We start from the raw sequence: 17,114 nt of genomic DNA on the forward strand, positions 1-17,114 counted from the left end.
TGCCTTAATGTTTCAGTCTGAGATTTAAATCTGGGTTTCAAATAGTGCTGAAACCTCACTGTAAAACCCAGCAGAAGCCAAAAGAGTCCTTATGAAATTGCATAGATATAGAGCAGTCTTTGCTCATGGATACTGTCAGTTATATCCTGTGTATAGAAAAAAGGGGAGTTTCACAGCAGTTTTTACGGTTATTTGTAAAAGCAATCCAACACCCACTACCTACGGGTAGTTATATATGACAGAGACTGCTACTTTAATTCACAGTGTGATGGTCTGATCTGTACAGTGGTACATCCTTTCATGGCTGCAGAAGAGGATAAGCCTCTTTGTGCCCCTTTTGTTTCCTTTTCCCTTTAATGCTGAGTCTCAAAAATGACAAAATGCAGAGTGCTAAGCTGGTGTTAGGTGAGCGTGGTGTTATACCAGAAGCAGTAGCAACACCTTGCATGCCATGAACGGTAACCTTTTATTAAAGCATCATCTAAAACTTCTCTAGGCTGATGCTGGCAACTAACTGACAGAAGAAGAGATAGCATTTTTTTACTGGTATTAAGTACAAAATGGGAGAATAAAACACAAATAAAGAAATGGGCTAATAAAATTGAAGCGTAGTATGTTCTTTATTGTACTCATGTGCATTAGATTGGAGTTTTATAACTTCACGAACAGTTATTAACATGTGCAATGCCATCAAGAGTACTTATCCTTTAGAACAACATGGTCAAAATATCAATAACAATTGTATTATCATACACAAGAAAAGGAATATATTCCGCTTGGTTCAGCTAGCAGAATAAATTACTCAACTTTGACACAGTCTTTTTGGATGAGATATTCAAGGGGGTTGTCTTATTTGATACAAGTAGCGAAATTGCTGACTCATATTTAAGGTATGTCGTAGATGTATCAAAACGACAATTTGGCTTTGTACATCTGTCTTGTAGATGAGCATATCCCTTTCTGTGTGATCACAGAATTTCCATCAGAGGAGGCTGCAGGTTCTTCTTACCCAGCGAGAGCTCAGCTTCCTATTCCTCTGTACATCCCTTCCCTATGTGGTAGCTGGTTTATGGGTGTGCTTATGGGTGTACTAATGCTCTGGAAGCAAGTTGCTTATGGTGCAGCTTATATTTTGATATTTGGCTATGAGTATGTTGGAATCTTAAAAACATAGTGACAGTGATGTTTTATTTAAGGAAAGAATATTGTTAACTAACAACCCATGAGGGTTTTTAATCATTTAAATTACAGTACAGTCTATATCCATGAACTGTAAACTAAGAGGATTTATATAAGATTATAATGGCTCCAGAGGAGATGTGAAGTGAATAATCTGCATCTTACAAGTCACGCTGCTGTGGTCTATTGTGTCAATCCTCATTCACTTGCAACACTTGTTGTTGAGCAAGCGCTGTTACTTGCATCTTCACCTTGTCTTTATGTTTTGCTTATTGCAAAAAATGGGCTCTATAATAATAGTGTTTAATTCCTTGAAGTATGATGGAATGAAATGTCCCTTAGAAGAGTAGTTTTGATATCATCACTTGAAAAGTTCTAACAGCAATGGAGAGACCTCCTCCACAGATCATGAGGATGGATAGAGAATAAGAGGACTCTAGTATGACAAGAGGTTTAACTTCTGTATGGGGTTATTTTAGAGAAAAGAAGAATTAGATTCATCCTACAGTGAAGGAACGACAGGCTCTTCTATTTTTTCATATCTACTTAGTACATGGAAAAAGCAGCTGCTAAGCTCAACTAGATAAAAGTAAGGATTTATCCACAAAGAGCGCAGAAGACCATGAAATTCCTTTTTGTTGGGCAAAACTTCATTAGAGGATGAGCTTCTTGTGGGTCTAAGGACAAAATATTTCTATAGATGTGAAAAATAAGCAGGATCAGTTTAGGATTCTTGCTTGGTGCTTGTGAAGTCCCTGAGGAGAGTCCTTTTCTTAGTTGAAGGCTATCCCAGACACAAATAAGTGCCAGTTGTAGGCCATGTGGGCATGGTGTTGACTGTTGTCAGAGTCAGGATGCTGTCCTAGAGGAACTACCCTTGAGCATAATGAATTACATATTTTCTCTGCTCCTAAGAAAATAATCTCCCCCTCAGTGGCCTAAATCCTGCCATCTGCCTTGTGCTTATTTTGGTTACTGAAACAAGCCTTGCAAGCACTTTTGATAAACTAACACATGAATTTATCCTGTTCCCCAGAGCTGGTGTTTTCTCTAGGCTTACTTCCAGATGCAGACGTCAGGGCAGCTGGTAGGGGACAGTGTGCTGTGGAGTGCCAGGATGTAAGGCTTTTTGATGGCACCAGTACATGGCTTTCAATAGTTTGATTTTGAGTCACAAGAAGAGACAGTGCAGTAAGTTCTGTATAAACCATCATTATCACTTCCATTCTAAGTTTTTTGCATAAAAGAGTAGCGCATCATTGACAGAGGGTACACTGAGTGGTGTGCAATTGAAAAGATGAGTCAGCCTTAAAATCCTAAGTTTCATTGATCATATTGTCCAAGATCATGGAAAGAGATTAATAATTCTGGCTATTTCCTGTCACTGTCCAAACTGGAAGGAACTTGATTTGCGAAAGGGTTTAAGTACCAACTCTCTATGTTTAAGATTTTTCAGTTTGGACACAGAAAAAGGAAAATCCAGCCTTTCTAGTGATTTTGAAAATGTTATATATTTTGCTTCCTGACATCACTTCATCACTTCTTAACAAAAAAAAGGATATGCTCTTCTCCTGTGCATGTGATTGTAGTTCAAGTATTATGAAGTTTTAGCAAGAGAGGATTTCAGCTTACTGATATTTCTTCTCTCAAAGCACTGAAGGTAATAAAATAGAAAAAGTTGATATTCCCATTTGAACTCCATTCAAGCGCCTCCAGTTACTACATTCTACAAAGACATATTTCAGCTCATACTTGGAGTTTTCTGGATTTCTCTTCTGTGTCAGAACTTAGTCATTTCTTACAGAGTTATTTTGGTATGCTATATGGGCTGTCCCACATCTGTAGCCAGTCTGCTAGGACGTCCTTAGCAAGCGCCTCATTTCCTTGCTTTCTGCAGAGAAAACTATTTACCTGCTAGACAGCCTCCTTCACGACAGTGCACTATTGTTAAGACATCTTTTAATTTCATTTAAACCCTTTTATATATTTTAAAATGCTAATGCTTCAAAGGTACCCGCAGTTACCTTTTTTTTTTTTTCATTTTTAATTCCTTCCGAAGAAGAACCTTTCTTGGTAAATGATATTTCAGTTTCCATGGTGCTCCTTATTACAAGTGGCTGCTCATTTCATCACCGAATGGTGCAATTTTCATTCATGCCGAAATATCAATGGTAACATACAGCAGCAAATTGTTCCTTTATGATCCTTGGCACTGTGGAAACTCTCCTGCTCAAAATTAAATGTCAAGGAATTTAACAAGTATGAAAAATCTGACTCCTTTTATGCACACACAGACACACACTCCTCCTTCCATTCTTCTATGCACCTAGGCATTTGTCTTCCCTTGTTACAGTAAGGAGTCATTAATATGTTACCAGTGATGCTTCCTAAAATGTTCAGTTGCGGGGCCAAGGGGGTGGCGGTCCCTCCCATACCCCCCACCAGAGCCGAGTGAGGTGGTTTGTATTCAGACTGCTTGTTCCCAGGCTCTGAACTTGAGCCACTCGTTTTGGGAATGATAGCAGCCTCACCAGCCTGCTCCATTGCATTACTCAAAGTGTCGCTTTGCCATTTGCCATGCCATAAATCAGAAACATATGTCCTCAGTATAGACAAAAGAAATACAGAAAGATCAAGCCAGGGCTCTGCTTCCACCCCAACCCTTCTGCCTGCAAATGCTCAGGTGCCTGTGGTAGAGAGTGGATGCTGTGACAGGCAGCAAGGGTTTTAGTGGGATTCCTTCTGCAAATACCGTAATCTCTCTGGCCATGACATTATTGTTATGTGGTAGCTGCTGTCTGCTTGGCTTGGGTTTCTCAGCTATGAGGCCTGATCTGCTCATTTTCCACCTCAGGTTCCATTGTTTATACTGATAAATATTCCCAGTCAACTACTTCCCGTTCTCTGCTGACTGCTGTCTTTGTGCTTCACGGGAAAATGGCTGTGCAGGATGGCAGCTCTGCCTGCCTGTAAGTCTGCAGGGAACTTCAGAGACTCTGTCTTTCCTACAAAAAGACATTCTGCCTGGGGAAAGTAGACCCTGTTCGTAAGTCAGGTGCCCAGGGAATTACGAATTTAAAGTTCCCAGGAGAGCCTCCTGTAATAAATAAAACTAGTGTTAATACACAGTTACATCACACTCTTCTTTTTACATTTATTTTAGGTCTGGCAGTGAGGTATGTGTCCGTACGGAGCAGTTAAGAGGAAGTCAGAGCTGCGATCCCGTGCTAGATAAGGCAGCTTGGATAAACTGCTTTGAATTGCACCTCTGCCCCAATCGGCTTCATTTCCATACATGAGCTTGGTGCGGGCAGTGGTTTTGTTTTTACAAACCCATGTCAGGTTTGTGGTTATAGCTTCCTTGCCTCCAAGCAAGCACCATGATTTACTGCTGCTTCTCACCATAATCTACGCTACTGGCAGTGCTGTAAGCACTTCCAGCAAATAGGCCTCAGAAGAAAATAAAATGCTGGAGCTTGTGAAAGAGCAGAGGTGCTCCCTTCATCTCCTGGTTGAGCGGGAGCTAGGCAATAAAAGTCAAATCTAAGGTTTTGCATCTCTGGTGGAAAAGGTCACAAACTTCCTAGAGTACATGAAAATTTCCTACAAAGGAAATAAAAGGAGGATGTCAAAATGCTGATGTTAGGTAGAAGCACGGAAGTCATCCATCAAACCCAAGAGTGACAATATATTTGTATTCGAATACTCTGAATTTAGACTACGCTGCTTTTTAAAAGGCAAGCTTTTGTGAAAGAGTGGCAGACACTGTTTTAATTACAGGTCCAACCTAAACCACATCCTTATTGCAATACCATAGATAAATGACCATCTTCATCTGAACATCTTCACTGTCGTTTCAGGTTCTGAAATGCTAATTGCAGATCCTTTGCTAGAGATCCTGCTCAGCTTCTGCCTGAATTTCCAGGCATCTGACTCTTGTCCAGTTAAGCCTCCCTGACTCTCTGATAATAAGCACACTTGAGTTCCCAGGGCAGAGGTGGCTGGGCCTGACTATATTACAATGGGAAAGAAAAACCAGCTTAGGCTGTTGAGGTGGGGAGTGTGACTTGGAGTCAAGTTGTAGTGCAAAATAAAATCCAGGTCTGATTATTCATGTGCCCCTTGGGAACAGTCATAAACTTTGTACAGTAAGTTTGAAAATGAGGTAATGTGAAGATGTTGAATACTGGCACTTGATGGACATATAGAAATAGTTTATCAAAGAGTTAACTGAGAAGTCACAGGGGATGATTTATATCTTGTGTTTCAAGTCTGTGTTCCTTTTTTTTTTTTTTTTTTTAAGAGAGATTTTTAAAAATTAAGCCCCCATTTTACTTGCATTTCATATTGTTTCAAGAGCTCTGCGTACTTCCTCTTGCGCCTGCTTTCTTGTTGCTAACAGTGCTCATGCACTTGTTGTACAAGAAACATGCTTGCCTAAGCAGAGATGTGACTAATATTTAGTGTTGTAATCTCGGAAGTCCTTTATGGATTTAGTTGTCGTCTTTAATATCTGCTGTGTTGGCATAGTTTTTGTTGAGAATGCCAGGAATGCTATCCTCCCCGTGCAAAAATATTCAGGATCCTGCTTGAACACGAGAGGTCTCTAGTTGATAGTACAAGCCTCAGAGGAATCCATGCCGCCCTTCAAAAAAGGTGCTTCATAAAAGGCATTGGCTTGACAAGTTAGAACTTGGGCCGTGACGTAAATGAATACAGCACTCTGGTGAGAACTGGCTTGCCAACCTGACTTGGTACACGATGTGATGGCAGCCAGGTTTAAATCTCTATTAAAATAAAGCAAATCGCCTTACAAGTGTAACAGTTATTCTCAGCTTCTTGAAGGCTGTTGACAGATCTGCTTCTGCTTGGGACTTCAGCTGGGAGGGTTTTCCTAGAAGGAAATGTCATGGAGAACAGTGTTACCCTGTGTAATTCATACCTTTCTAGGTCTTAAGTTTTAGCCAAGAGAGTATTTATGCTAATTTGCTTTTTAGGAAAGCCCACTGGAAGGGGTGTTGAATACATTTGAGAAGTTAATAAAATCTACTGCCCTTCCCAGAATACTTGTAATTTGACCCTTTAAAGATAGTTGGTCATTGAAGACCCCTTTTATGAACTGCAACCAGTTATAACCCAAACCAATGAAGTTAAACACTGGGAAGAAACCAAGTAATTAGGCACAACAGAAGCCTTTCTCTTCTCTTGCTAGGTGATAGAAAGTGAGAAGGTTTTTAAACCTAGACTGTGGCCTGATTCTTCACTCTGTTATCCCAGTGTTGTGCTGCTGTGTCTCTGCAGATGTCAGGAGTATGGAACCAATGCATCAAAATGGAGAAGGGACCCCCTTAATGTTCGCTTCAGGAGGAACAGTCATGGAGCATGTGGTAGCCTAAATGAGAGCGCAGCTCAATAGTTAGTCTTTCAGTTTTTTCATTTCTCCCCTGGAAAATCACAATCAAAAGAAGATGAAGAGAAGTCACATAATTTAATAGTGTCTGAGCTGAAAGCCCACCAACAGCAGCTCCAGTCTGGAACGTAATGCTGGAACATATTGGGAGGCAGTGAAGGGGGAGAAGCAGTGATCTGCTGAGGAGCACCTTCGCTACAATAAACAAAATAATAATAGCTTGTTGCTAAAGTCAGTCATTGTCGAGACCTGTATTAGTGTTTACAGGTCCATGGATCTGAGAGGTGCTGTGATGATTCCCATCCCTTTTGCCTCTCTATTCATTGTTTTGATTATGTCCTGGGAGGTGGCTTTCTTTAAAGTTTTGCATCCTCCTCTTCTCCTACAGATGGGAAAGGTTGTAATTTATTCACACATTGACATGGTGAGAACCATTTGATCCCTTCAGTGTAACAGGTTGTCTTGTAGGCTGCTTTTCACGTGAAAAACGTGCATCAACGATAAGTAAGTTTGTATTAAAGCATAGTGCTTTCCTGTTCAGGATTACCTCAGCTCACAGAAAGACAACCCAGGAATGGCAAAAGAGATAGATTAGGCTCTGAAACGTAGCAGATACTAAGCCAAGTCTATATGTTTTCTGATCTTGCACTGGAGTCCTGGCAATATCAAATTACCAGGGTGCCCTTGTCACTTTCTGTATTGTATTTGGTTACTTTTTCAAGAGTCAGGTTACTTGGATAAATTTGCACTGGTGAATACTTCTGCCAAGCTTTGGCCCTATGGACACTGTAATGAATGATTAGATTTTTTTAAGAGTGCCAAAATCCAGAAACAGTTCATTTGGAAAACTGATTAACAGATTGCAAATTGTGAATAAATTATTGAACAAGGGAACTTTTCAAAAGAACCTTGAAACTCTCATGGTGGTAAATTTTCAGCTGAAGAAATATAGTGTATGCAGGCTCATGCTCATGAAAACCAAGCAAATCCTTGCCTGGAAACCACATTTAGGACTTTTCCTCTCTACTTTTTAACTTTTTTCCTTCCCCCTCCCCCAACCCCCTTTTATTTTTTTTAGAGGTAATTGAATATATATATTTTTTAAATTTAAATGGAACAGATTGTATCATTCACAATATACATAGCAAAATAAAAAAGTGGTTTATCTTACCTAACTTTAGCAGTAATTAATTGAGTTGGTTAGACCTTCTTATTTATGTTTCCTGGCTGGGTCCTACTGGTGCAGCTTTTTCCAGGACAGTGATTCAGACTGAGCATTTGTAAAACCTGGCTTTGAAATGGACACACGGAAATGATTTTGGCATGGCCTCTGAACAACAAAGGATGTGGTGACAACGAGTTTCATACTTGTGAACTCGGCTGACTTGGTGGGACATATTTAACTGTGTGCTTGTCGTTTCATAGAAAGAACAGCCTGCAGCGGTCACAGCTCTTAGCACTTACTGTTTGCTGTTATAAAACTTGTCATTAAGCTGGGATATGAGGTGTAGACTTCTGGGAATGTTCCTCAGGTGATTTATTGACATTGTTGTTCTTATCCCCATGTTCTTGCTCCGGCTTTCTTTCTCTTTTTTCCCTTTTCTTCTTCTCCACAACACGCCCTGCCCTCCGCCCCCCTCGCCCATCTGCTCTCTTTTTTTTTTTCTCTCAAAAAATATTTGTAGGAGGTAGAGCAGTACCAGAGCAGATTATCAGAAGATCTATGATTCTGCAACACTGAAGGTCAGATCCAAAACCCAGTGGATATCCTGATTAACCAAACCCTGTGCCCTAGCTCCAAGGCCCTTTACAGGCTCTAGAAGGATGAAATTTGCTTCCAAGCCATATATAGTACAGCTTGGCAATGTATTTGAGCCCTGTGTAGCCACAGGATGGACTAGCTGTATCTTAATTTCTCTGTGATGGTAAACTCCTCAGTGACTCTTTTTCTGGGAAACGCAAGATAGATGTGCTCTTTATTTAAGCTGTTGCGATTCTTCATTACAGTTGCTTTGTATATAGGGCAGAAGGGGAGGACTTGGCTTTGAATAATAGCTAAGAATGGGTAAATGTTAAAACATGTGGAGATGTAATTCAATTTTAATCAACATTCAGATGCTTAGAAGCTACCCTAACTGTCTTTCATCTGATTGTATAAAGACTTTTTAATTGTATTGCTAATATTTTCCTGATCCAGGTTTCCACAGTTTTTTTTTTTTTTTTTCCCTTTTGCTACTCATTTTCTTCAAAGTTCTGGGAGAAGAGATGAATATTGCAAAAAACTTTACTGACAGCGGCTTTCCCTTCTGCTTGAGGAGCAGCCTGCTTGAATATTGTCTCGGCAGTAATGCATGAGACTCTTCTAAATCATTGTGTAGGTTTGTCATCACCTCAAGGTCTACTCAGAAAAACAGCTCATTTGAAAAGATTTTTTTCTTGATTTTTAAACCTGTTGAGCTTTTACTGAGATGAAATGCAAAAGCACTGTCCTACAGTAACCAGTTGCCACTTCAATGCAAGTTCAAGTCCTGGACCTGTTTTAAGTAAATGAAATATTGCAGTCTGTGTATCTGAGCACACGCAATGCTATTGTTTTTAAGCCACTGCCCATTCTGAGATCTTTACCAGTTGGATAAGATTTCTGTCTTGCTTCTAAAATTTTTTTTTTAATCTTAAGAAATGTGGCCTGGGATTGAGTGAGTGGGTGTGTTTTTTGGTAGCAGAGGAGGGGAGTACAGGGGCGGCCCCCTGTGAGAAGCTTCTCGAAGCTCCCCCAGCTCCAAGTCAATTCAACCTCTGCTCAAAAACTGAGCCAATCAGCTGCGCCTCTGTGATAACATATTTTAGAAAGGAAGGGACGTGATGACGAGCAGTGGGACTTGTGAGGAGGAGTTGCTGCAGCTGCGTGAACACCAAGGTCAGTGGAGGAATGGAGGAAGAAAGGAGGGGGGAGGTGTGCTGGAACAGAGAACCCCCTGTATCCTGTGGTGAGACGGCAGGGCGCCCCCCCCCCCCCCCCCATGAAGATCTATGGTGGAGCAAACATTGATTTACGGCCTGTGGCTCCTGCTCGGATGATCAAGGTTCTGTGCCCGAAGAAGGCCGGGGTCTCATGGGAAAAGGTAGCCCCGCTGCTGTAATTCAGCGCTGGGAGGATTGCAGCATGCGGGGGAGTCCCACGCCGGAGCAGCTCGGGAAGGGCTGCAGCCGTGGGAGAGAATCCAGTTGGAGAAAGTTGGTGACCCATAACGGAGCAGTGTAAGGAAACACCGTGGCCCGTGGGAGGGACTCACATCAGAGAAAGTTTGTGAAGAACTGTGTCCTGTGAGAGGGGGACCACACTGGAGCAGCGGGGAAAAGTTCCAGAAGCTCCCCCCACCAAAGATGGAAAAAGCGGCAGCACTGACTGCACCCCCCATTCCCTGCCCCTGCGCCACTGGGGGAGGAGGTAGAGATATCGGGAGCAGAGATGAGCCCGGGAAGAAGGGAGAGGTGGAGGGAAGGTGTTCTCAAGACGTGGCAATGCTTCTCACTGTCCTACTCTGTTACGTGTTGTTAGTATCTGTAATAAATGTATGTTCTTTTTTTCTTCCCCTAATGAGTCTGCCTTTTGCTCGTGACCATAAAGGGGGATTTTCCCCCATCCCAGTCCTATCTCGAACCCCAAGCCTGGCTCTCTGTCCCTTCTCATTGCCAGAAAAGAAGGGGGAGAGAGAGTGGCTGCATGGTGTTAGGATGCTAACCAGGCTCACACCATGACAAAATGCCATAGTGAAATGGTCACATTTCCCATCAGAAGTTTTAGCTTCAATGAATCAAAATCTTAAAATGAAAAATACTTTTTCTTTAATTTTCTGACTGTAGTGCAAAACTTGCAGCTAGCTCTGTGGCAGTGGGGAATTTTCATCGTATCAGAAACATGACTTGTTGGTGTGCTAACCTCCTATGTTGTGTTTGATTCATAGGGTGCAGAAGTGAAAAGATAATATCTGCATCAATAGAGGCAATTTAATAAAGAACAGAAAGTAGGTGTGATTTTTCCTAATTTGGAGAGAAGATTTGGAAGTCTAGGAGAATATCTAAAATACAAAAAAATTAGTACAGTGATCCTCCAAGGAATGGAGATAATCTTTATTAGTAATGGCATTACAGTTTTTATTCTAGTGCAGTGACTGGAGTTCATAGCAGGAAGTTTGATAATGGGATCCTGTTGCAAATGGGGAACTGTATCTTAAATTGGATGGATAGAAGAGACACGATTAAAGTTCTCACTTGGTGGTTTTACATATGGTTCGTACCTGTCTGGCTTTCAGATGATTCGAGGACCAAGTGTAAATCTGAACTGAGGTGTCAGTGAGAGATGAACTGTACTGTAGCATTCACCCCTGCAATCTTGAAACTTGCCTTTCATTTTTGTCTAAATCTGTCACTGAAAGCAGTGGCTAATAAGCAGCACTCGGAGGGGCCGTGGGCGAACGTGCAGCAGCCCTCTGAAGGCCTGCTCCTGCTGGCAGCCAAAAGGAGGTGCAACCTGAGCTTTGCTCAGAAGACGAGGACTCGGGAGCTTAGAAGTCACAGCAACCCTTGTGCTGCTCTAGGCGTGAGTTGTGATCTGCGGACTTTTTAATGAATAGTGCTTGATGACTAGCTCTGGCATTTTGGGGGGTTTTATTCTTCTTGTGAGTTTTGTGATGGTGGTTTTTTGTTTTGTTTTGTTTTTTGTTTGTTTGATTTTTTTTTTTTTGTATTATTATTATCCAAAGGGGGTTATTTCTCTTCAGCATAACAAAGCAGGATCCTCAGTGCTAAGAAAACAGTCATGTTTGGAAGTATGATTATTTTTTTTTTTCCCCTTAGTTTTGAACTGCCATTTTGTTTTATAGGAAATTAGACTGGGATTTAAATTAGAAGGGAATACAGCAAGCAGATGTTTGGTAAGAGTTAGAATGCACAAAGATAATTTGTTAAGTTTAACAATGGGGTTTCAGTCACTCAAATGGTATTTGTTAAAATAGTACAAGTTTGCTATTTTTGGCTGGAAACTTTTTTTTTAAGGTTGGAGTAAGTGTTGATTTATCCAATAGCTTGATGGTTGAAGCATTCATTTGTGATGCAGAAGATATAATTAAAATCTCTGCTCTGAGAGGCTTTCAAACCATGTATCCCTACCTTGAACCAGATGCTAAGTGGAGATTGAATTCAATTTACACACAGGTCAGGTAAGAAGCTTAACTATACTGGTTGCAAAATATCTGGCAACTGACCTACAAAAACATTTTTTGCACAGACATATCAACACGCAGTTCTGCAGTATTTCTTGAGCCAATAACTCTGTGTTTTTCCCAGCAATACAGCATGTGTATTCTGGGCTGTTTGCTCTGGTCCTTGCTGTTGCCTTCTCCATCAAAAACTATGTCCTGCAAGCTGGCTGACTCCCCTCCTTCCAGCTGCTTCACCCGTGGCCGTGTGCGTGAGGTAGCGGTGGGTTAAGGCAGTATCATCGTGTCTACCCAGGTCTGGTACTGCAACAGGACACGGTCCTCTTGCCTACCTGTGTGTCTGGGTTAATGACAGTGTCTGACACTCTGGTTTCTGAGGTGGGCAAGCTGTGCAACAGCGATACTGTCCCACTTCATTTATTTATTCTCAGTTTAGAGCTTCTTTTCAGCTCTCTACAGGCATACCAATGTCAAGGATTTCTCTGAGAAATACGGACTGGTAGTGAAGAGGATCCTTAAGTTCTAACCCAGCTGTGTTTCTTTGAGAAAAATATCAAAAAATAATGGGTCTTTGTGTTGGTTTTCAAAACACCTTTTCCTTTGCTGTAATTGCAATAGTCCTTTAGGACTCTGCTTGCAGTCTCTTCTGGGACATGAGATTTCCTCGTGCTCTCTCTCCTTTCTCCCACCTGATGGGGTGACCTTCACAACGAAGTTCTCTAAATATGGCAACCTCTCCATCTCTTCAAAAGCAATCTTAATATAGACAGCTGGGGGGAACTGGCCGTGAAGCAGGAGCTCTCAGCTCTCCTCTGAGGGAGCGCACACACTGTGTCTTTCCAACTGTAACTCTTGACCTTGGAATTAAAGGACCAAACATTGGTTTCAGATCTGAGTCTCCTCCTGGTGTGATGCAGATATCAATGATATCAAGGAATGATATCAAGTGAAAAGAGACTAGAGTAATACTTGAAGCATCTGGTTTTCCTTCCTAACTCGAACATTTGCCTGCAGCATGGCCTCGGGCAAACTCACTGTGCCTCTGTTCCTCTTCTTTAAAATAGAAACAATTCTACTTTTCTGCTTTGCTGACTGGGAGTACTTGCTCTAGAAAAGTTCGGTGTTATTATTTATTTGTGTCTTATTGTTCTGTTTTAGTTAAGATGTCAGGGACTTTTTGCTGTTCGGTACTATTTGTGCTGTGCTAACAGTACAAATTTGTACTGTTCCTATTTCTGTGTCATATTCTGCTCTCATGTTTCTCTGAATAGTGAGAGATATAACTGGGTTATGGTAAGGTGTGCAAGGAAATAATTGCACGGAGGAAGAGAGTGCAGAATTTCACATGCTAGACATTTTGGCATCCAGGGGAAGATGTCAAACCACCTCCAGGCAGGCAGTCACTGAGTGTATGTTGGAGATGCCACTGTGATTGCTCTCCTGACAGGCAGAGGGCTGGATCACCTGCATCTGTCATCTGCCTTATTGCTGGTTGAAGCACAGATACCTGCTGCCTACCTGTTGGGCTCAGCTTGAGAGTCGATATGGGTTGGCAGCTCAAATGGGTCATACTTCTTGTATGGGAAGCATGGGGACCACAGCCTCTTGGTGTCCCCAAAGGACTCCTCCCTCAAATGGTTTCTCACCTCTTCAGTATAAACCTATTTGCTTTGTCTAGATGGTTTTGTTTAGATGTGTTATTTTTTACTGGTAGTTTCTAATTATGATATTTTGGGATCACCAAATGTGCATTCACCATCATTAGTGGCTTCTTCTCATGTTATTTGTTTCATGTTCAGGGAATAGCAACCAGATTGCAAAATAATAAGCTACCTTGTGTATTTCAGAAACATACCCCTCGCAATATGCATTTCAATGATTATCGTCACAGTTGGCTATGTGTTAACAAACGTGGCTTATTTCACTACAATCAGTGCTGGGGAATTGCTGCTTTCAAAAGCTGTAGCAGTGGTAAGTTACAGAAGAAAAATACAAAGCTATATCCCTGCTGCAGTTGTGTGTGTTGATATATTCTTATTTCCAGGGGAAAAAAATCAGGGGACACATCCAATCAGGCTTGTCTATCTTTTACACCACGTAATAGCATCCTGGTGAAAGTAGTCTGATTTTTTGACTGATGAGTGCGATTTCACTTAAGGCCATCAACAGCATTTGTAATGTAATGTTAGACTGTATTTATTTACCTGATATAACGAAGTCAATAGGACCTGAGTTTTATAGCCAAGTACATGCTTGCAAAATTTTGTGTGAAGTTGTAGGCCGAACTCCTAGGGAGGGAGGAACACAGGTATTTGTGGAAGTGAGAGCTCTGAACTACTTTTTCTAACAAGAAGTAGTAATACTGTCTCTGCACAATGTGCGTCCCAAGTGCTTAGGAAGGGAGTTGCTGCGAATACTGGAGTTCATTAGGGAAGGAGTTGTGAGGCAACTTGGCTTGAAAATAGTGCTTTGATTGTTCTTGCTGAATTGTGATGACACTGAGTTTTGTATTTATGGTATCTGACTCACAATGAGGAAATAAAAATTTCCATTTACTTCCCATTAGTGACATTGCCTGTGGTTATTTCAATTGATATGACCAAATTCTGTAGCTCATGGGAGATTTAGAGACAAAACATTTTGCAAACCTGAAGACATTGTGCATGTCGCCTGTGGTGCCCCAAACTCCAACTAAGGCTCTTCTAGTAACCTAGAACAAAAAAGAGTGAATGGTTGGACTATACCACTGGGTAGTATCAGCTAAATAAAATGAAGGCTGTAGAAAAAAAGTATTAGGTATGCAGATCAGACCTTGATCCATTCAGAATGGGTCTTCATTTTTGGAGTCACGGAGGTCTAAACTGACATAAATCAGGGCCTGATTCCACCTCCACAGATTGCCTCAACTGGCAATCTTCCACGCACAGTCAGGAGTCAGGGTGGGAGACCTCATCTCCCTTGGGGTCACAAAGTAAGAGGTAACAAACGCACAGCACAACTTTCAGTGAGGGATGCAGAAACTTACCATACTTATTAATAATTTGTTAATAAAGTAAAATTACTTTAATGTTTTATAAAAAAAATATTGTATGTTTCTCTCTCCTCTAACAGACCTTCGCTGAACGACTAATGGGAAGTTTTTCTTTAGCTGTGCCAGTATTTGTTGCTCTCTCCTGCTTTGGTTCTATGAATGGTGGCATCTTTGCAGTCTCCAGGTGAGCATTGCTAGTATTACAGGGGGTGAAGGGCATGGGATATTGATTGAAAGTAAGGAAGCAAGGGGAAGGGAGGTTAGGATTCATTTCTTTAGCAGGAAATGAAAAAATTACTATAATGTTTACCAGGTGTGGGGCTTTTTCTCACTTTGTTCCTGTTGAGTTTAGCATCTTATTATTAAAACCCTTTGAATGGTTTGGAAATGGATCCCTCTGAGCATAGCACTTAATTAATGGCCTCTTTGTTTCATGTGAAGGAGGGAAATAGGAGGGAAAATATTGACTAATTCCAAACACCAATCATAGTGTAAGGTGAGCAGAGGACACCTTCAGAGATTCCTTTGATTTCTGCTTATGGGCTTCTCCTGCTAGTCTTTTCATTCAGGATACCTCAAACAAGCTTAAGAAGTGCTGCTGTGTTCTGTGACTTTCATGAGCTGCTTTGCCTAGTCACAGTAATGAGCACATTTAAAGTCTGTCCACATTTATTTCCCACCAGGATGTTCTTCGTTGCATCCCGTGAGGGTCACCTTCCGGAAATTCTCTCCATGATTCATGTCCGCAAGCACACTCCTCTGCCAGCTGTCATTGTTTTGGTAAATCATACAAACAAATGTTCCTGCACAAAAATTCGTATTACAGGCTTGCTCTGGAGGATTTGAACAGAATTTGGGCACTGCTTGAGTCTCATTTATTAATGTGTACATGGGCTTTGGGCAGGGCAAAGGACAGTAAAGAGAGGAATTAGGTTTGGGAGTAGTTCTTCTATCATCTCCTCCTTGCTATCTTGTTGGAAGCACTTGACTGCCTATCACTGCAGACTAATTCATGTCTTATTGCCCTTTATTTCAAAGGAACTGATAGTGATGAGCTAGTTCCCTTTCAGAAAAACAAATTCCAGTTAAACAAACAAACAAACAGAAAATGGATTAATTTAACTGAAAGTGTAGCTAAACACCAGCATCTGGGAGCACCCTAAAGGCTCATTATACCACCTTATAGTGAAAAATGCAAACAATTATGCACTAAGATAATGGAAGGGGAACCCTCAGCAGTGCAATGTAGCGGTGATTAAAAAATGAGAGAACGTGCGCCTGGGCAATAGTCTGTGAATTGTCTAAGGAAAAACACCAGTATTATAGTGGAAATCCTATTACTGACTTCTAAAATAGCAGCAGAGCTGAATATTGGCCATGTGTTTGCATTATAGACTAATTAGGTAAAATGTTAGGACAAAATGTCAAAGTACCAACCTCAAACCTCAGTTTGCATAGTGCCAAAATGATTTCCGCTTCACTTGTAGTCTTCATAACCATGGGTGTTCAGCCCCTTTTGGGACCAATGACTGTAATGCGTCTGGACAGACCTCTGCATCTGTGGAGAGTGCTAGCCACAGCAGAAGACACATGTACATATGCGAGTCTGTGTTAGTAAGATCAGATGCTTTTACTGGAATTTAAATCAGTTTTTGCTATAGATGCCTATAAGCTCACTTCTGAAGTGCCAGCTGAAGTGTTGAATTTTATATGTGCACATACAACCGTAGGGTTCCCAATTTTGAAAATTAGGCAATATGATTATGGTGAAAAGTTTTAATGGAATTCATTTTACGTAAGCATTTACTTTGCATTTTATTTCTTTGGGCTGAAATAGTCATACCTTTCGGGTAAATTGCATTGACTGTTTTCTGTGGAATGAAGTGCACAAAATGTGTTAATATATTATTTTTTTCCTGAAAGATGTTTTCTGCTCTCGCATCTGGTCCTGTTAAACAAGTGCATTGATTTCCTTTGAAAAAATCAGATTCTCATAGGAAGATGGTTTTCCTTCAGAGATTGTAATTTTTTTTCTTACCTTATCGCAACTACGGTAGTTGCAGGATATATTCTGCATCAATAGTCTGTGTTTTATCATTTTGCTATTTTATTTCTCCTGCAAAGGTCTGCAAACTGTAAGAAAGGAAAGAGCTCTTGAGGAGAAACTGAGAAAATGAACATGTTCAGTATTTGAGGCTTGTTAATTAAGAAAGCATTTTTAGAAATTAATAAATATGGTTATGTATGTGTGTCCTGATATTTGATAGATGTGTGT

General features: G+C 41.0%; 1 protein-coding gene across 2 annotated transcripts in view; it reads left to right on the plus strand.

Moving 5' to 3' along the window:
* The window catches only part of SLC7A11 (solute carrier family 7 member 11), a 62,826-nt gene that overhangs the window by 34,785 nt on the left and 10,927 nt on the right, over nucleotides 1-17,114 (plus strand). For both annotated transcript variants that reach the window (XM_032997795.2, XM_032997796.1), the window contains 3 exons: nucleotides 13,656-13,779; nucleotides 14,920-15,023; nucleotides 15,523-15,619. In XM_032997795.2, the coding sequence (XP_032853686.1) occupies nucleotides 13,656-13,779; nucleotides 14,920-15,023; nucleotides 15,523-15,619 (325 nt within the window). The remainder of the gene's footprint in view (nucleotides 1-13,655; nucleotides 13,780-14,919; nucleotides 15,024-15,522; nucleotides 15,620-17,114) is intronic.

The sequence above is a fragment of the Tyto alba genome, unplaced genomic scaffold (assembly GCF_018691265.1).
Source record: "Tyto alba isolate M040663 unplaced genomic scaffold, T.alba_DEE_v4.0 Super-Scaffold_23, whole genome shotgun sequence".
Taxonomy (NCBI): Eukaryota; Metazoa; Chordata; class Aves; order Strigiformes; family Tytonidae; genus Tyto; species Tyto alba.